This window comes from Hipposideros armiger, unplaced genomic scaffold (genome assembly GCF_001890085.2).
Source record: "Hipposideros armiger isolate ML-2016 unplaced genomic scaffold, ASM189008v1 scaffold_29, whole genome shotgun sequence".
In the NCBI taxonomy this organism is placed as follows: Eukaryota; Metazoa; Chordata; class Mammalia; order Chiroptera; family Hipposideridae; genus Hipposideros; species Hipposideros armiger.
The window spans coordinates 5,864,202-5,885,316 of NW_017731379.1; the positions used below are offsets into that span (position 1 = coordinate 5,864,202).

At 38.5% G+C, this 21,115-nt stretch overlaps 1 protein-coding gene across 1 annotated transcript in view; it reads right to left on the reverse strand.

Moving 5' to 3' along the window:
- The window catches only part of ACACA (acetyl-CoA carboxylase alpha), a 368,135-nt gene that overhangs the window by 81,557 nt on the left and 265,463 nt on the right, over positions 1 to 21,115 (reverse strand). Inside the window, exons 41-43 of the mRNA XM_019636609.1 lie at positions 20,080 to 20,235; positions 17,608 to 17,754; positions 2,222 to 2,491 (exon numbers count right to left, since the gene is read on the reverse strand). Of these exons, the coding sequence (XP_019492154.1) occupies positions 2,222 to 2,491; positions 17,608 to 17,754; positions 20,080 to 20,235 (573 nt within the window). The remainder of the gene's footprint in view (positions 1 to 2,221; positions 2,492 to 17,607; positions 17,755 to 20,079; positions 20,236 to 21,115) is intronic.

Consider the following 21,115-nt stretch of genomic DNA (forward strand, 5'->3'; position numbering starts at 1 on the left):
CATAATAAAAATAAAAGGAAAATAATAAAGCGTACATTTCAGTAGTTTTTAATATTGTCAGATGTTGTGCAATCATCATCGCTATCTAATTCCAGGACATTTCCATCACCCCAAAAAGAAACCCTGTACCTGTTAGTGGTCACCAACAATTTCCATGTACTTTTAAAAAGAAATCTACTAAAGTATATATTTTACATGCAATACAATTCATTAGTTTTAAGTGTTATAGTTTGATGAATTCTGACAAATGTACATACTTGTATAATCACCGCCACAATAAAAATATATAGAGTATTTGCATCATCCCCTGAAACACTCTTACATTTAAAGATGTGAAAGGCAGCAAAGGAAACTGAGACAGGGCAAGTAGGAAGGTAAAAAGAAGGCTGTGGAGTCCTGCAAGCCAAGAAAAGAAAGTATCTCAAGGATGAAAGAGTGACTGTGTCAAATGCTGCTGAGACATCAAAAAACTAAGGTGAAGCCTGAGATTCACAACAGATTTAACAATATGGAATCAATGGTGACCTTGAAAAAAACACCTACAGTGGAATGGTGAGGGGGGTGCAAACTTAACTGCAGTGGGTTCCAGAAGGAATGGGAGAAGAGTGTCTGGAGATAACAAGAAGAGACAACACCTTTAAGAAGTTTTGCTGTAAAGGGAAGGAAAAAATGGGGTAGGAGTAGTAACTGGAGGGGTATGTATTTGTATGCCAAAAAAACAGATACAGTAGAGAGGGAAAACGTGACGATGCAAGAAGGAGGGGGGAGAAGTGTTGATCTACATCTTTAAGTTGGAAAGAACAGACAGGATCAAGTGAACAAGAGGAGTCTATTCACCCAAAGTAAAGGAGAGAAGGCGGAGAGTAAAGGCGCAGAAGCAGATAGGTGGGAGCTTGCGGAAGCTGTCTTCTAATTTTTCTGTTTTCTGAGTGAATTGAGAAGCAAGGTCATCAGCTAAGAGTGAAGATGGGGGAAGAGGGTGTTGGAGGTTTAAGAAGGCAGGAAAAGACGTGGAATTGTCATCTGGGAGGTTGGTAAGCTTGAATGTAAAGTAAGACCAGTCAGTAAATAGCACTGTGTATTTTTCTCCATCAGTGTTCAGCAATGAGAGTAGATGGAGAGAGTTGGGTTTAAACAGGTTTTTGTAAAGGCCAGAGTAAGCAGAATGAAGAGAGAAGCAAAAAAGTTGGGAGTGTAGGAAAGATGGTGATTATAATAATTAGCCTATGATTGACCTTGGAATTTAAACTGGATAGGAATAAAATGAGGATGTAAGGGGGGAGTGAAAAAAACAAGAAAGGTGGTAGGATAAATATTCTTTTATTTATAGGACCTGATGGGTTCAAAGGATTGTTGGACTTGGGAGGACTCAAGAGAGTGAGCTGGAAAGACAGGATGGAGGGGTGGCAAAGAAAAGGAAGCTTGAAATTGAGATTATGGTGAATGAGAAGCTGAGCTGGGATGGAGGACAGGACCATCTAGGTGGCTATAATAATCACCAAGAATTGCTATAGGACTAGTAGTATTGGAGAGAGTCGCTGTGCCAGCAACTGAAAGATACAAAAATGAGAGGGAGTGACTACAGGCTGGGGAATGCTATAATAAGGAGCAGAGGTAGTATGCACAGTCTAATAACATGAGATTCCAAGATGGGGGTTTTCATAGAGATTGGAGGGAAAAGGGTCTAAAAGTAGCAATGAGGCACAAGGAAGACACTATTCCCACTCTGGGCTCAGTGGCCCAAGGGAAAGAGAGAAATCCATCACTTCTTAAGAGGGCTGCAGGAGAAGGAGTGTCTTAAAAGCCAGGCAGGTTTCAAGTACAATAAGAAGGCTGGAGAACAATCAGAGAAGATGCTGAGGTGACATGGTGTTTTGTTGATGATTGACCATAAGTACCAGAAACCATAATGGAATAGCTTAAAAATATACATTTTTGGCTTAGCACATCTCATACTAAATGCATACCTACAGTTTAATCTAGTGTTCACCCCAAAAATTAGCAATCTATTTCAGGGCTGGAGCAAAAGCCAAGTGAACATATTGAGAGACGATTTGTTTTCAACGTGGTTGTGATTCACCATAAATACTGACTTTTGAATTTAAACCTCTACGTCTCCCCCACCTTTCTACACACACACACACACACACACACACACACACGTGTGTGCAAGCACATAACCATACAGTGTCTTGAAGTATTATTTTTTCTGAGCCTGTACCTTGTAAGGATCCTCGGGATCTATCCAGGCCACGTGGAACATATGACGGATTTCCTCTGCCAGTCCAATTCTTGCTCCACTGTTGGCGGCTACAAAGATGCGTGGGATGCCCTCTGCCCTGGCAAGCTCAGATGCTCTGAGAAACAGCAAGTCCTCTTGGGGCCCAAAGGACCCAATTCGGTATGTGATGTCATTGCCAATAACAATGATATCTCGGCCTTCTGGATATTCGGGGCTCTTAAGGGTCATTTTCCAAGCTACCATGCCAATCTGCAAAAGCACAAACAAACAAATAAATACAAGCTTATTACAGGCAGATTTTTTTTTTTTCAGGTTCTTTGAAGGTCTATCAGATTGTGCCTGGACGCAGCCTTCATGTAAAGGTATGCGTTTGCATGCTAAAGAGCCAAGCTCCCTGCCGGAAACTAGAACAAACTTCTGGCATACTTCTCTAGATTGTGTTGAGAAAGGCTGGTTTACTATGCATTTCAGTTATCTCAGTTCCTTCTTTGGGCCTGCTCAAAGAAGAGGGAAAAAACAAAGTCTAAATGTGCTCAGGATACGTGTGGAAGAGTGCCATGGCACTGGGAATTAAATCTGCAACTCTTTTATCTTACTACCCTATCAACTAAGACACTAGTGCCATCCTTTTTGAGATTCTTTCCAAGGAACCTTCAACATATGAGAGGAGAGCAGGAAGAGAATTACGTCTCATAGATTGTATGACTTTTGTGATTCTGGGTCCTTTTGCTGTCCTCTAACATTTGGCAGGAATAATAGCAACAATCTTGACTGGTTTGTTGCAGGTAGCTTCCATTTCTTTAAGAATCGACTGTAGCTCAACATCGCATCCTTGTGAGCATCTCTTGTCACTGTTTCCCAGAACCAGAAAACCAGAGAAAGCCAGGCTGCGTGCACTATGATACATGTAAATGTCTGCTCTCTGTTCAGTAGCATCTGACCAACCACACAAATAAATGATATTGACTTAAAAGGCAGGGGTGACACGTTTCTTTCCAAACCCTCACGGCTTTCTCCTCTTTTAATCTCCTTCTATATGAGAGCTAGTCAATCCTTCCATTTGTTTATTCACTAGTTCCATTTCTTTTCTGTTCACTCACACCCCAGTTACAGCCGCCGTTTTTCATGTCTGCCTGTCTGTTTCCCTATACCTGGATAAGTAATGTTTTCCATTCTTTTTTCCCCCCGTTTGTTTCTGTCTCCCCTCCCTTCCCACCCCCACTACTTGCCCCCAAATACAAAGCCCACCAGATGAGCATTCCTGGTCCTGCCTAATGGAGCCCAGCCACATCTGCAGCCTTGGTCCCTCATCCCCAGGCTGCTGCATATCACCTCATTGGGGAGCCGGCCATCAAGAAGGGCCATTAACAGATGTAAATAGCAGCATCCCTGGAAAGCCACATGTATCACCCGGACTCAACCGGGCCAGTGATCATAAGCTCTGAGTACACATTCCTCAATCCAATTGCACATCCACTGTAATCAGGCTGGTTGAAGCTTTCCACACAGCTATTTGTGATTCTCGGCATTAAGAAATACATATACGAAATACCCACAGATAAATATAAGCTATTTAATATATTACACCATTGGCCAAATACAAATCAAAATGGATATAATACACAGAAAAAAATCTAATCACCTTCTGAGATAAGATATTACTCTATCTGCTCATTAAAGACAGAGAAAGGAGAAACACATCATCAAAAACAAAACAAAACAAAACAAAAACAAAACAGTACAGAGAAACTCCAAATATCAGGATAATTTTGGTCATGGTTTTTAAGAAGCTGGTTAATATAATGCCTGTGTGTGTGGGGAGAATATTTTACCGGCCTTCTCTCGTGGCCCTCTAACCCAACATCTCTTGTTTTTCAGGAAGAAAAAGCTATTTCCTGAAAATGCATTTGTAGTTAGGAAGATTGGGTTTTACACTGAATTTTATGATATATTAACCTTAGCCCACCTAGGCCAGAAGCAGCTTAAGACATAAGCCCTGAAGAATCTACTTCCACATTTGCATGCTAATGCAAACATTGTATCTATGTGGCACTGGGCAGGCAAATAATACTCTTATCTTTTGTTATTACCTGGGGACTCTGTGTCACTTGGGCAGTCAGTTCAGCAATTGGCCAGGTCATTATGCTTACAATATTGACTTCTAATTAGGTGTCAACACAGCAGCACCAAGAACACATGACTCTTTATCAATGTTCTTTCCAAAGTGTATTCCTCATCGACCGCCCCCCTCCCCCCTTAAAACGTACCATTACGGAATGGGAAGTGCTATTCTAGTCTGTATCGTGAGATTCCTTATTGGACAAGATTAAGTTTTGAGTAAGCATGATGGATAAACATCTAAGGAATCGTCTACTGTTCAATTTACATTAGAATTTAGATTTTATTGCTAATCAAATGATAGGTCATATAATGGTGAACATGGGCTTTAGGGTCAAACAAACCTGCATCCACATCCAGGCCCCTTCACTTATTAACTGTGCGACCTTGGGAAAATAACTTTATTGAGCTTCCATGGCCCCACATACAAAATTAATATTACCTATGCATTTGATGAACCTATGAGAAGTGGTAATCTATTATGTTAACTTCAACATACAAAGTTTGCCCCTTTCTCTCCTCTCAACCTTTCCAAATCTACCCATTCCAAAAAGGTTCATTCCAATTCCATTTCCTCAGTAAAGCTTCCCCTAGCCTAAAGTGACCCATTTCTTCTCTGATCTCCTACTAAGAACTTCATGGAGAGAATTTATTTGATAATTAATCATATACTGCCTAGGACCACTTTTAGCTTGCCAGCTTGAACCATTATATCATCTCTTCCAGTGCCTTAACAGGATCCCTACGCACAATATGGGAGTAATAAATATTTGCTGGTTCCATAGTCATTTCATTTTTTAAATGATACTTGGAAAACAGTCAACACCAAAGGCTTACAACATTGTCCGTGACTTATCTCTAGGGATCACAGAATACAAGTCCTGAACATGTCAACTATTTATTTTAAAAAATAACAAGATTAATGGCTACTATTAATTGAACATCTATGACATACTGTACTATACTAAATGCTGACAAATACTGATAGCAGTTAAGAGGTTAAGCTGGGGAGTGGCAGCCTGGCTTGGTCTAAGTCTCAGCTTTATACTAGTTATATAACCTTGGACCAGTCACTTAACCTCGAATAGCCTCAATTTTTTCAGTCATACAATGGGGGTAAATAGTGCCTTTCTGAAGGGATTGTTGTGAGGAAGACCACATGAAATTAGTACAGAGACTGGCTTATAAAATAATAGCTACTATTATTATTAATTCAAAAGCAGCTATTACTTTTGCCATGAAAAAACTTAAGGCAGAGAAATTAAGTAACTTGTCTTTACAGCTAGTATGGATTTTTTTTCTTTTAAAGATTTTATTGGGGAATTGGGGGAGGGGAACAGCGGCTGGGGGATCGGGGGAAGGGGAACAGACAAGTTGCTGTTGTTTTGCTCTTCAGTCTAGTTGTGGAGGATGTTGCTTCACTGGCCCAAGTTGGCACCATCATTGCACTCTTCCCGGGTGAGGCAGATCAGTCGCCGGCCTCTGGACGGCCGCTCACTGCGGCTGCTGACCGCTCACGCTGGCTGCCGGCTACACATGGTAGCACATGGCAACCCACTGCAGCGGGAGACTGCAGCCTACGCCATCTCCGGCGACCCACAGCAGCCCAGCTCCAGGTTGAGCTGTCGTTCAGCATCTTAGCTGTAGAGGGCAGTGTCACTGGCCCTCATATGTGGGATCCGAACCGGGGCCCTCTGGCATCCCACGCCAGGTCTTAACCAACGCACCACTCGGCCGGCCCGGATTATTTTTTAAAATAAGGTTTGCATAGTTTCCTTTTCTAGAGTAATTAAGGAAGTATGTTCCAGACCAGTGCCACTGTACTTAGCTGAAACAATATGAGAAGATAAATATCAATTATAATGTAAACATAAATGTCATTGACACCTAAATGCAATATGGTATCCTGGATTGGAACCTAGAACAGAAAAAGGACACTAGAAAAACTGGTGAAATCCAAAACAAAGTCTGTATTTTACTTAAGAGTACTGTAGCAATGTTAATTTCTTTGTTTTTATAATTATGCCATGGTTGTATATAATAAGATGTTAACATTAGGGGACTCTGGTTGGAGGGTATCTGGGAACTCTCTGTACTATCTTTGTAATTTTTCTGCAAATCTAAAATATTTTAAGACAAAAAGTTAAAATAATAAATGTGATGATAAAAACTTTTTTAAAGGGAAGTAAATTGACTAGTGAGGTCATTGCTAGTATTCTAGACAGGCAGCCTTGTAAAATGAAGGCTATGAATAGCATTTTAAAATACTCATGATGTAATACTAAATTTGAAGAACGGGGATAACAAAACTGAATGCATACCATAACATTGTGAAAGGCAAAATTCATTCAAAAATAACATTGTGTTGTGATTAAGGGCACAGACTCAGAAGACAGACTTGGAGACTGAATCTAATAGAATCTGACTCTTTGCCTGAAAAGAGATTCAGTCAGTTTTCTAGCCATATCACCTTAGGTAAGTTACTAACCTCTATGTGCCTCGGTTTCCTCATCAGTAAAATGGGGTAATAGTAATCTACTCTATCAAGTTTGTTGTGAGGATTAAATACATGGTAAACCTTAGAACAGTATCTGGCACATAGTAAGTACATAGCAAGTGTTACAACACACTCTAACTAAAAAATATGTTAGGGGAAAAAAAAACCCCAGAGATAAACACACACAGCAAAATGAGACGACAGTTATTTTAGGATGATGGAATTATGTGTTTTTTTTTTTCATTTTCCAAATTTTCTTTGTGTTTATATTGCATTGATAACTTAAAATTTTTATAAATTAAAAAAAAAGTTAATTGAGAAAAGACTACCAAATACCTCTTCATTGGGTGACAGGTATCTGGGAGCTTATATTATATTATTATCTCTACTTTAGTGTATATTTGAACATTTGCATAATAAAAACAATTTTTAAGGGAAAAAAGTCTCACCAGCCTAATGGATTTTTCATATTTTACAATAACTGACTCTATATTTCAGTCATAGTACAACAGTTCATATTCTTCTAATGTTAGAGAGATATAAACATATGAAAATTAAAAATCAAAACTCATCTCGGGCAGGCCGAGTGGCGCGTTGGTTAAGAGCTGGCTTGGGACGCCAGAGGACCCCGGTTCGGATCCCACATATGAGGGCCAGTGACACTGCCCTCTACAGCTAAGATGCTGAACAACAGCTCAACCTGGAGCTGGGCTGCCCTGAGTCGCCGGCAACGGTGTAGGCTGCAGCCCCTGCTGCAGTGGGTTGCCATGGGCTACCGTGTGTAGCCAGCAGCCAGCGTGAGCGGCCGTCCAGAAGCCGGCGACTGATCTGCCTCGTCCTCCGCAATGATGGTACCAACTTGGGCCAGTGAAGCAACGTCCTCCACAACTAGACTGAAGAACAAAAGGACAGCAACTTGTCTGTTCCCCTTCCCCCAATTCCCCAGCGCTGTTCCCATCCCCCAATTCACCAATAAAAATCTTTAAAAAAAAAAAATCAAAACTCATCTCAAAGGGAGAAGAATATGAGAAACTGTCTTAGTTTGTTGGGACCCTCATTTCATTTTTTAAAAAGAAATTCTCTGCAATGATGTGGTAGAATGTAAACATATGTATATATAGGTTTATACAATATTAATAGCTCCACCTGAGAAGTAACTGCTTCAGTGTTTTTCTGGTCTGGTGGTTAAATACATATTTATACTTTTAAAGTCAATATTTGTACAATAGACAAGAACACTGCCTATCAGCTAAATACATATTTAGGACTGTACCACATGTATTACAAACATGTACGAAAATCGAAAGCTTATATTTATACAGAGCCTTTCATCTTGAAGGGGGCTAAAGAGCTTTACAAACATATGTACATAAAAGGACATTTGCACTGATAGGCAGGCAAGGTATCAATTCACCCACCCCCCTATTTCTTCCAGCAGTCCAGGATAGAAACACATGGTGTCAACAGATGCAGGTCTGTAACAGCTGCAAAGACATGTAACACAATAATCTACTGTGTGATGCACAGTCACTGAAAAAGGGCTTGCGATGTGAGAATAGCAACTGCTCTCCTCCAGTGTGGAAGCAACCACAGCCGTTTCCAAATTTGTGTTTTTAAATTATTCTCTACCCAACTCAACTAATCACTTGACAAAATTGAATTTGATACTGGAAATGGTTTCTGAATGCAAAAATACTTTCTGTCTGATGATGAGAACTAGGTTGAAAAATGTTTCCTTCTGCCCTGGTTAGATTTAGAGAAAAAAAAAAAAGGGTCAAAACATTCAGGAGAAATGGTTCAAAATATTCTAAGAATAGCTTTGTCTCAGTGGATTGGGTCATTACTTCAAAAGGCGGTCATATTCCCCCCCCCTCCCCATTTAATTAGGACACTATAAATTTTTCGGTCAAATTACTTTATATAGATGGGTCTATTTATATTATACACACAATGGAGATTTTATATTGAAAATTCTGCAATCACTATAAAAGCATACACAAAGTGTGACAATGTGATTAGGGATGTGACATTCACTGATTTCACCTCAGCCCAAGTTGCCTTGTACATTAACTGAAAAAATAATAACCAAAGGAAATTCCATCACCGAATCCCCTTGTTGTGGCTTCTCTCTCCTTGCAATGTTTTTACACACGTGGAACCTGGTGAAAATGATACTCCAGGACTAAGGGCTAAGGAAGCAACAAAAGGGGGTTGTGGGAGTGGGTGGGTGTAGGGTCTAATGAGTTTTTGGCCCTGGCAGTGCCACCAACTTCTTTCCCTGATCACTGTCTCACGGAGACCCTGACCAGCCAAGTGGTTCTAGGCACTTACTGCCAATTCATTAAGACAGCCATAAATCATTGAAAAAATATTTAATTTCTGATGATTTCTAATAACAGAACATTGCAATTAGCAGGTTTCTTAGGTTTAGCGTTATCAACCTAAACTAATTATCTTAAAGTGAAAAAGGGATGACGATCGAAAGAGTTATTGTGAATAAGCTGAGGATAAACAGAAATAAATATCTGCTTTCCTTATACAAGTTCTAAGGAAGAAAATATTTCTTTGGCCACAGTCTGATTCTGGAATAAACACGCGCCAAGTGAAGGAGGAGGGGATGGGGAGGAGAAAGCAAGCAGAAGAGAACAGTCTTATTTAACTGTTTTTATGTGGGTAAAATGATTTGTGCCACAGTATTTCCATAAGAAGTGGGACCATTATTTTCCTGTAGAAACACATTTGGTTTGAAAAGTATCACTGGACAGGACGTGAAAATCAAACCGAATGAATTATTCACAACCTCCGATCAGAGGTGATCATTATTTCTGATGCTTCAAACAGTGATTAGGATTCTGCCCTGAGATGTCATTTTCTCGCTGGGTAACACCAGCGATACAGAAAGGCATTATCTATCTATCCATATATATATATATATTTTTTCTCCTGGGAGGACCTTGGTTTAATGTTACTATAACAGATATTAAAAACATGATAATATTAACATTTATTCTGATGGTGCCCATAAATGCCATTAGCCTGACACAAAGTGTCAACGCTAATTATGACCCAAGTTAACACCAAAATTGACATCAACATTAATTGTACTATTGGTGTGAACAGAAAGTGCAAGTGCACACATGCGCGTGCGCGCGCGCACACACACACACACACACACACACACACACACACACACGCACTTTCCAAAGCTGATGTTACTACAGAATAAAACACTATTAAGCTCAATAAAGAAATGTGAAGAGAGGGCTAAGGGACGAAACAGGGAAGGATTTTGTTTCTAAGGATGTAAGAAGCATCCATCAGCTTTAGCTATGCTGTGGGAAGCAGGAAGGGAATATCTTTGCCACAGTCGCCTTTCTTATACCTATCTCCTCATTTTGAGTTCAGCTGTAATAACATCTTTCTACACAGACTTTAAATATGGGTTAGACCATGGCTGAGATGCGGAAGCTTAATTTTCCATGCTAAAAATCTAAAAGTTGGGTTTTTCTGCCTAAGCCTCCAGTAGCTATTGTTCTACTATTGCTAATGGCAGGAAGATGACCATCCTGCAAGGCCCCAGAGCAGCAATACAAAGAACCCTAGAATTTTAGAGCTGAAACAAGCCTAAGCATCATCTGTAACATAAAGAAGAGAAAACTAAGGCCCAGAGAGAAGGACTCTCAACTTGAGTTCTTTTACAGACACCTAACAACATGTTACCTTCTTTCCCCTTTTGTATCTTGTACAGAATATTATATATTCACTTTAATTAGATACTGTCAAAAATAATTACAGTTTTAACTCATGGTAGAATCTCATGGAAAAACCACACTTGATGAAATAGTACACAGGTGTTAAAACGTGTATTTTTAAACCATAAGGCAATATAATATTTGACTTAATTTGTGCCATTTAGGAAAATCATGCTGAAAAAATGTCAATGCCTTTCCATATTGTATTATCTGCTGGATATCATATTCCATTGCCTAGTGTTGTATGATCACATAAAAGAGCTGAAAACAATTTTCTTAACAGCTGAAAAACTCTTTTTTTCATGCTCGGCTAATTCAAAAATGTCTGAACAAACTTACGTCAACCCTTCTAAAAAGCAATAAAAGGGTAAGAAAAATATCATTTTTAGATCAAAAAATTTTCATCCCAGAGTTAACTCTGTGAAAATGTTACCAAAGATTAGAAACAATAATTTTGAACAGGGGAATTAGTTCTCCCTGTAATATCAATATACACAAAACTACATTAATTTTATGTATATACACACACAATGCTTTAATAAACATATCAATTTAAAAAAAACATGCAATGGAGCACATACAAGCCAGTGGTATTTGAGAAATGGGACACGGGTGTAATAGGTTGATATGGAAATTAACCAAGTTGGCCTACTACAGTTCAAAAAGTTTTGCCCATTAATCATATAAACAAAGGTTGAACTCTGATGCACCAGGCCACACCTCATCCTCTGGTGTCATCTGGTGCTGTCCTGATGTTCACTATTGCTTCTAGTTGGAGCTGTGTAGTTTCCTGACATAGGGTACTATATCACATCCTTTTTCGGTAAAATCTGAAAAGATGTACAAAAATGCTGGCAAGTACATGCTTTTGTTTGAAGGCTATCTCTAGGGCTTACTTTTGAAAGGAACTGGGGAAGCCCTCCATGAGAGCTGCATTAGTGGGCTAACGAGTACATTAGGACTTTCAAAGTCAGTCAAGCTCATTGGGCCTTGGTTTGCTACTAATGAAATGAGTCAAACTCAGCTAGTCAACCTGATGAGAAATCTCCAACACCAGTAACAGTCATTCAGAAGGAATTCTAAGAAAAGTATATGCATCCCAAAAGAACAGTGCTGGAAATTCATTAAAAGTAATTCCATGGCAAGAAGACCTATGTTTCAAAATTAACCTCAATATTTTTATAATGAGAGATTCAACTTTGGTTCTGAGGACCATTTTAGACAAAGACTTGTAGCCAAACGTGCTCACTTAGAATGAGGATAAAAGAAGAAAAGCACATAATAATTTAAAATAAAACTATCTCACCATAGAGTCTATCAAGTCTTTTTTTAATACTTGAAATATCTATCTTGCTAGGCCTAAAAGATTCAAAATTGGTTTTTTGAAGCCCTTGACAAAAAATAAGGCAAGCACAAATTATGAATGTTTATATGTAATCAGTGGTATGTGATACTTTTCTGTTGAGGATCCCAAAGCACTTACAGTCTCCCATCTTCAGGGACAGATTGGTGGCAAGGACCATTAGTCTCTCTTTATAACTCGAGCAACAATCAGTGCACAGACCATGGTTCTGTTTTTCAGGTCCGCTTTTATCAGCTCTATTTCAGAGCTCACCTTCAGCATACTACAATACAAATTTGCCTCTTTTCCAACATATATCTCAAAGACTGACATGGACTCAATTTACACACCCAGCATGAAAAGGTAAACTGATTTCAAAAGAATGAAACAAAAGCACAGCAAAATACATCCAAATTAGCTTCACATTCATGGAGCTATTCTGAGGTTAAATCGAGTAAAACAATACACAAAAGTCTAATGTTACACTAGAAAAATATTTGGGTTCTGCATGCATGAAAAATGGTCAACGCTTTCCTTACTCAAGCCCACAAACATATACACACACTCTCTGCAGTCAGACTTTCAAAGCATAATGGGTTCCACTAGAATCGGAATCCAGGATAACCCAAGAATTCCTTTGAGAGTATGGAAAATGTCAACCAAGTGAATTAAGACAGGGTTATAGTGGTTTTTCTAAAATAAGAGGTCCTTTGGGTTAAGAGGTCCAGCCTAGAACTGTCAAAATGGATCTACTAATTAATTTCTTACAATCTTTTAAGCTTACTAACTTCCTTTCCCTACCTAACTCCTAATTTTTTCTTTAATACTCAAATTACAGATTTCAAAGGATTACAGCAACATGTAAGCGAGGAGCCATGTCAAAATGTAAGATTTGTTAAAGCTAGTCAGTAGATGCAGGGGTTTTGTCACATCATTCTATATTTTTCTGTAAATTTGAAATATTTTATAATAAAAAACTTACAGACGCTTATGCCTTGGTGGACTAGACATCAGCACATTGCTAACAATTAAATATGGGCAAGGCTGAGCAGCTCTAGAACTGAATTTCTAATCCCCCCCATTCCCACCATTTCATCCCCAAGAATATAAAGCAGAACTGAAACCAAGAAACCAGTTACGATGGCGGCTAGCCTTTAATTTACACCACTTTTCTTGCTCCTAGATCTTTTTCCTAAAAAAACGTTTCCTATAAAAAATGTATAGAGCCATGATCTCCACCCAAAGAGTTAAAAATGCAATTGCATATTATAGGAACACCAGGCAAAGCCTACCATAACAACTGGGGGGGGGGGAAAGGGAAGGATACTGCTGGATTTGCCTCACCAAACGGCAATTGAAGAGGCTCGTCTGAATGCTAAGGTGCTGAGAAGGAAAAACCCTGACACCTAGTGCTCATCAGAAAAAATGAAGCCTTGGAGCCACTGCAGTTCTTAAGTGTGGTAGTGTGTGTGCAGGTGATCATCAAATTACAGCCAATTTGGAATATATCTATCTCCCAGAAAAATTTTAAGGAAAAAAATTTAATAACATGCAAGAATGCCAGTCTCTAACCACCAATCCCTTTTGGAGTGCACATCTTGTACCTAATTTTTATAAATGCTTCTAAACACGGCATTTTTTTCTCATCTCAGTTTTTCATCATGACAGGAGTGACGAGAGGGAATGGAGGGGTTCATTTCATTAAAAAGCTCATGTTCTGATACAGTGAGGAAAACAGGGTCCTGATTTCTATCCACACTAAAATTACTGTAAAAGTCGCATCTCTATCATATCTTTCATCACTGCCCAATTTAGAGATTCGTGATCTAGTTCACAGAGCTGTTAAAGGAAATATAATAAAAGAAAGCTAGTAACATTCCAGAACAAATAAGAACAGTCTCAAGAAGGCTAGTGTTTTTGTCCTACTAGGCAAAGTTAAGTTGTTCTCTGTCAGGTCTGTTACAGCCCTTGGCTTGATCTAAGCCTGAGCCTTTTAATAACAGGATTTAGTGTGAAAAGCAGTTGCACTGGATTGTGAACTGTTACTCAAAATGTTCCCACCTGCAATTACAGCTTTCACCAAATGATCAAAACCTGTTAGCAAATTGGCAGGAAAATGAAAACAATCCCTGCAAAATCGAGACATGGTAAGAGTACAACTGTTGGTTAGCTGCATTTCTTTTGTATTCAGGCTCAACAGCACACATTCATCTAGCTGTGTATACACAGTACTCATTGCTATAGCATCACAGCAGCTAGAAATGATATCAGTTTAGTCTATGTTGCAATCACATTTTTCTCAATTTTTATCTTTACTTGAAACATTAAAAAAAGAAAATCCTGGACAACTTGTCTTGGGCACTATTTGCAAGTAACAATGTAGTTCACAGGTGTGGCCTACATCTCTTTTACTCCTACTCTAAATTCATACTAAACGCAATGCCATTCAAATGTGACAATGAGAAAAATGTGTTCTCTTACACCTTTCACCACGCATAAGGTGGCATTCCTTCAGTTACATCTTTCTTGATGGCGAAGGGACAACTAGGAAAAAATAAAGGAGAGAGTAGCTAACACTGCCTCAGAAAAGCTCTCTTTCTCCTGCTTCTAACACGGGCACAATGTTCAAAATGCAGGTCACATCTCTGCTGAAACAGCCAATATTCTTCCTCAAATGGCAAACAAGTTACCTAAAACTAAATGGAACTGAATTGTTCCAAGTCCTGGTCCTATCACCATTTTACCTATTTACTGTCCCGGAAAAAAAAAATAGGGAAGAAAGACTGGCCACCCATAAAGCCGATGGTCTGATAAGTGCAGGTTTTCTGCCTTTGATTATGGGGAAACGCATCTCAATTCATGGGGAAACTCTGCAGGGATCTCGTTTTACCTTTATTCCTTATATCCATGTGCTAGCTTTTAAACCCAGAAACTCCAATCCTTCAAGGTAATGCAATATCACCCACAATGATGACCTGGTAAAGCCATCACCTTTGGAGAACACCACATTATAATGATTTAATGTCTATGTAGCATCAATGCATTTACATTGAGCCTTGGCTCTCAGAACATTAACACGTCCATTTTTTATTCCTTTTTTAATAAAACTATTTCTCAAGGCTCTGTTCAGATGCCCATCCTCTTTGGGACAGGACAGATTTGCTCCAAATCTCATCAGCATGAGCTCTTTTCTTTCCCCTCACATCATTCTTGGGGTAATATGTAGAGTGCCAGGCTCATGACAAACTTGTCTCTTTGGCCAAAGAAAATTAAACTGCAATAGCTGAGCGTCAACTTGCCCTGATAAAACTGGGCTCAGCATGAGGAAATACATCCTATTGACATGTCGTCATCTCTTAGGCACAGCTGTCTCTCAGAGCTCTAACGGCTGAAACGCCATCTTTAGATTGGTCAGTCTCTCAGTGGACATGCTCCATTGTATGTTCAAGCTATTGGTAACAGAGTTTGATACTAATACCCCAACCTCATTCCTGTCGTGCGGTACCCCATCATCTAGCTCCGACCACTGACTGACTTCACCAGCCATCCCGGGCATTAGTCACTCACTGCTCACAAAAGGACGTCAGTCTCACTCCTCCCAAGCTCAAAGACTCCGAAATAGCAAGCTAATGCTCAGCCTCAATCCTAGTCAATCATTTGAAGAAAAGGAAACGAGAACAAATGAAATAGGCAACTAAGGAGGGGAAAGAGTAGAACAAGAAGAATGTAAGAACTGACAAAAAACAAACAAAAAATTGTTTTTTGAAATACTATCAGATTTCTGGATTTCAAGATTATTAAAGCACTGGGGAAAGAGAAACAAAGTTCCCATACTGACTCTACTAGTCACAGCTGTAGTGTAAGACATGTCTTTTCCACCAAGGTTTGTTGGGTCTTAAAAGGGTTAAAAAAAACCTTTAATTTTTTTTTACTCGTGTGTGTGTGTGTGTGTGCGTGTGTGTGCGTGTGCGCGCGCGTGCGTGTGTGTGTGTGTGTGTGTGTGTGTGTGTGTGTGGTCTGTGGGTACAGAGTCCCGTATAATAAGACTATTTGTATTCATACTGGCAGAGTAAACACTACATGTTCATGCCCAGGCAGCTCTGTGCTTGTAATTTCAGCAAGAACAGAGCTCTGTCCCTCTGGGACTTCACTATTCCCCCAGTCTCCATTCGCTCAAACACAGAATGAGAGCAGAGAGAAAGCAGGAGAGAAAGATCATGGCAAGAGGTTTCACACAGCACTGCCGCTAGCTTTCACGTGGCCCAAAATCTCATTTTGTGTTTTAATTACATTAGTTAAAACCGTTTTCTCTCAGCCCCATGTTCACAAGGGTGCCTTCCGTTCCCGAAGACTGTTCAATGAATCAGAATTTAAGTCTAGCACAATGAAGCTTTACTGTTGAGGGGCTCACGAGGTATATGCTACACACAGTGGCACAAACCTCTGCTTCGACTCAGTGTGTTAATCAGTATATACCTCCTCTCGTCAAAATTCTACGCATCCTTCCTCCCTCACCTCGTGCCTTTGCTATTTGTCAAGGCGTTAGATTAAAAGAACTCCTACAAGTCTGATACTCTCCATCTGGTCCAATGACTGCATCCATCTTAATACCAAATCAGCTACTTTTGGCATCTATTGGTGTAGTTACTGAAACAGCCATACACCTTGCACATATAGCAACATTTTTTTGGGGAAAAAGATGCTACATGAAATGGGAAAAAAATGTATATTACCTCCAAAGGTCTAACCAGCCTGTTTATCGGTGAACACTCAGGTAAAGATTACTGCTTCTAAGGAATGAGATTTATCTACGGTTGAAATAAAAGCATATCTCTTTTTTGGTTTATTACTGTTATAACCATACATTAGAAGTATATTTAAAATCAGGAAGAACCTCAATGCATGGAGGTAGACATAGGGTATGGGGTAGCATATGACTTTATATCATTATGAATAGTGCACTATAGGAGAAAGGACTCCAAGACTAAAAAATGCATTCTCGGAGAGCTGTCAGAAATGGGTTCTCTGATATTTTCTTTTATGTTTAAACCCCAGGTTCTGATTGAGCCCCTTTAAGAAAAATATATTGACCATGCTCACAACAGCATTAGATCAAATGACCTAAGCATAAAAAACATACCAAAATATGTATACTAGTATACAAATAGGTAACCAACTAAGGAAAAATATCAACCAAAACAATACTTTAAATGCTTTTATTACAGAAAAAAATCTTAAAATTTCAAACATATACAAAAATAAAGAAAATAATCTATTCCTATGTATCTACCATCTAGCTTCAATTACCAACTTACGGTCAATCTTGTTTCATCCATACTCATCCTCCATTATTTTGAAGTGAATCCTAGATATTAGATCATTTCATCTGTAACTATTTTAGTCTGTATATCTAATAGAAAACAATGTTCTTGTTTTTAAAAGTCAAAATTGTAATATCACTTTATAAAAATGTAATACCATTATCACGCCTAAAAAAATAAGCAGTAATTCCATGATATGTATTCAATGGTCTCTCTCTAAAGAATTCTACCAATGAGACTACTATGCTGCCTACCCCTTGGATCTTAATTAATACTATTTAATGACCATCCGCATGAAAAACTGGTACTAGTGGGCACTGAGATAAGATACTTGCCTCATTTCCTCCTGGAAGCCTGTTCATGTGGACCAGTTGGCCTTGATCATCCAACACGAGCTCAGTATACGTCAGCATGTCAGAAGGCAGAGGCGGTGATGGAAGGAATGCTTGAGTGGACATAGACTCCCAGAGCTTGATCAGGGACTAGTGGGGGAGAGAAATTTAACTAATCAGTGACAATTAGCATTTCAACATGGACAAAAATAAATAGAAAGATTTGGTCAATCTGTTTTTGCTCTTTCTTTTCCAAGGGTTCTGCTGAGTGTTCAAGCATTAGACCAAATTCTACAGCTCTCATTTTCAGTTAAAATAGATTTGTAATTATTTTTCACATAATGTTTTTTACCTGCCAAAAATCAGGCACAAATTCAAACCACACAAGAACTAAAAATATCCCAGGAAAATTTAAAAAAGAAACTAACATCAATCTCCCTTTAAAAAAGGAAGAAAAATCCTAGAGAAACTTGGCAATAGAAGAATAACCAGGAAAGTGACATGATACAAAGAAACCCCAAGAAACCTCTAGTTTCTACAAGAGGTTCAGGAGAAGCATTCTTTTTCTAATATCTTTTCAGAGGTACAGGCCCCCAAACAGGAATTAGCTCACTAGAGATGTATGACTATTTGTAAATGTGCAAGTCAATTCTGTTCCAACTTGAGTAAATAGATGGATATACCTATCCACTTAAAAACCATAATGATTTCCATTGTCAACTTCATATTACCAAAACAAATGCCTCATGAAGTGGGAATGAGTTCAGTTGTTTCTTTGCCTCAAAGCAACATACCGTATTTCTCCATGTATAAGACGCACCTTCATTTTGGGGCCCGAAATTTGAAAAAAAAATGTATTACATACAATTATTGAACTCAAGTTTTATTCATCATAAAATTCATACAACTCCTCATCACTGTCAAAACTCCCAACTATTAGCTTGTCCTCATCTGTGTCTGATGACAAATCACTGTCTTCATATATTGCCTCTCATGGCCTTCTGCCGTGGAGTTTTCAGTAGGGTTTCTTCTTCCCATAACCAGTCTCGGATTGTTTTCTCAGTTGGAGGAGGACCACACTTACGTTCAGCAGCATGATTTCCATTCACTTTGCAAACTGGATCACTCTTAACTTGAATTCAGCACTGTACGAAAATCTTTTCTGAGCCATTTCTGGGCAGAACGTGGCAAAACGTAACCTACTGTAATATACTGGTAACAAGTGCGAAACAATGAGCGCAAAGACAACAAGCGTGAAAAAGCGGGAAATGCAAGTAAAAACATCTACAACAATGAGCGCAAAAACAAGTGCGAAAAAAGAGGGAAATGCAAGTAAAAAAAACCCTACAACCACTGAATAAGATGCACCCAGTTTTTAGACCCCAAATTTTTCGATAAAGGGTGCATCTTATACATGAGGAAATACAGTAACTCATTCATTCCAAATGTCCTAATTACTGTGTCTATGTCTGTTGTATAGGAAGAATTATATAGAATGTGATTTCTATTTATAGCATTGGCACTGTGGAAACAGAATCAACACTCAACTTTTAGGTTAACAATGCCAGTAACACCGAATGAAGGTAGCTAAGTTTCAAGAGAGAAAACTTGTAAACAAGTGGTTATATAAGGAAACCTCTTCAATTTGTGAATAATACAGGAATTATAGAGACTATTGACCAAGGCCACATATACTACTTCAGTAAAATTCAAATGTGATACTACTGGTGATATTAACTAGGAGATTTGAAAAAAATCTTATATTCATAGATTTTTTTTTAAAGGACAAATTCAGTATTCTTTTGATATCAACTTTATTCTTTATCTGCTGAATTTTCTGCTGGAAGATATACTTTTTTTGCCTTCTATTGATGGAAGAAAAATCTGCAGCATAGAGATGATTCACCATACAGATCAAAGGAATTTATTTTCATACAGAGGATAAGATTCATAATATCATATTTTCTCATGCTAATTTTTATTCAGCTATAATAAATCTCCCACAAAAGAACTGATACTTTAAACTGTGTACCATGAACTGTATATCCATTTGTATATGTTATCTATATTGATTCTCATCATATTAACCTAGGCTATCAGGTAGAGGCCTGGGTTATCTTGGAAAATAGAAAAATAAGAACTAGAGTTTCAAACCTCTTTAATATCCATAATTTGAATGTAACCTTAGGAAATACATACCTGAACATAACTGTTCACACAGGTCATTGTAAACTACCATCAAAGGCATGCGGTCTCAGTTTACTCTCTTCTACTCAATGGAGGCTTCTATCATTCATGAAGAACTATCCAACATCTAAGTTGGCAGTCACCAAATACCAAATGAGATAGATAGTGTCAAGATACTTCCTGCCTTTTGGGAGTGCCCCCATTCAAGTCTAAGCTGCATCTGATGGAAATTCAAGAAAACCTTGCCTCTTTGGAACATGTCAGAGCCCTCCAGTTAACCACCTTTACCTGTCGAAACATCTCTGGGATATCATAGATGTATGTGGTCCCTAAGGATTGTGCTTGGAACCTCTTTGATTGAAGCAGATCTTTGGTCACATATGGAGTGTTGATTAACATCCCATGCAATGGTCCCTGTTTGTCTCCATATGCCTGAAACATGATCTGCAGGGAAAAGAGGATGGCATTAGGGAATTGAGACAGAGAAAAAAAATCAGATAGCTGCCTAGAGGGGCTTTTTTCACAAATGTTATTTCTTGAAACATTTTTGGTTGAGTAGCTAAGATAGGCTTAACATTGGGTACATGGTGCTCTCACCTCTCTATAGATTAACCAACCGCAAAAAAATGGTATGTAACCAACAGTATACCATAGGCTGCACTCACCTTTGGATTAGTTGAAATAAAAAAGAAAGCACAGTGTAAATTTCACATTTCAGAGACAGGGAGACAATGCTTGCCTTCTAAACTGACTTGAATCTCACATATTTAGAAACAGAGAATGTCAACTAACCAGTCTGAGCCGTGCTACTAGTATTTAAGTTGAGGAATAGCAGTGCACTGAAGAGAATTCTGTTCTTTTCCCAACAGCAGAAGGCCAGATCAAGGTTCTACCATATCATCTGCCTTAGTCTATTTGATTAGATGGTGTTTCATAAGTATTACTTACAAAGGCTTCAAAGATTTCTGCCACAAGTGGACTTCATCCACCCATCTAGCTAGACAATTCTTGTTATCTTAAAAGACATAATGTATAGTGAAAGAAATATATTTTATTAAATTATATATATAATATATATACATATATTTCCACCAGTACAGTATGTCTACTAGTGAATAGCTCCTACAGTACTTACACTGTCAAATAAAATTACACTAGTTTTTAATCATTTTAACTTAAATATTTCTATAAGAGTACTTCATACTCCATATACTTAGTTTTATTTGCTTATCAATATTTATAAGGTAGGCCATTATTTCAAGTCAATTAATATTTATCGAGTGCCCAGAGGTTGTATGACACTAAACTAGGCACTTTATGCATG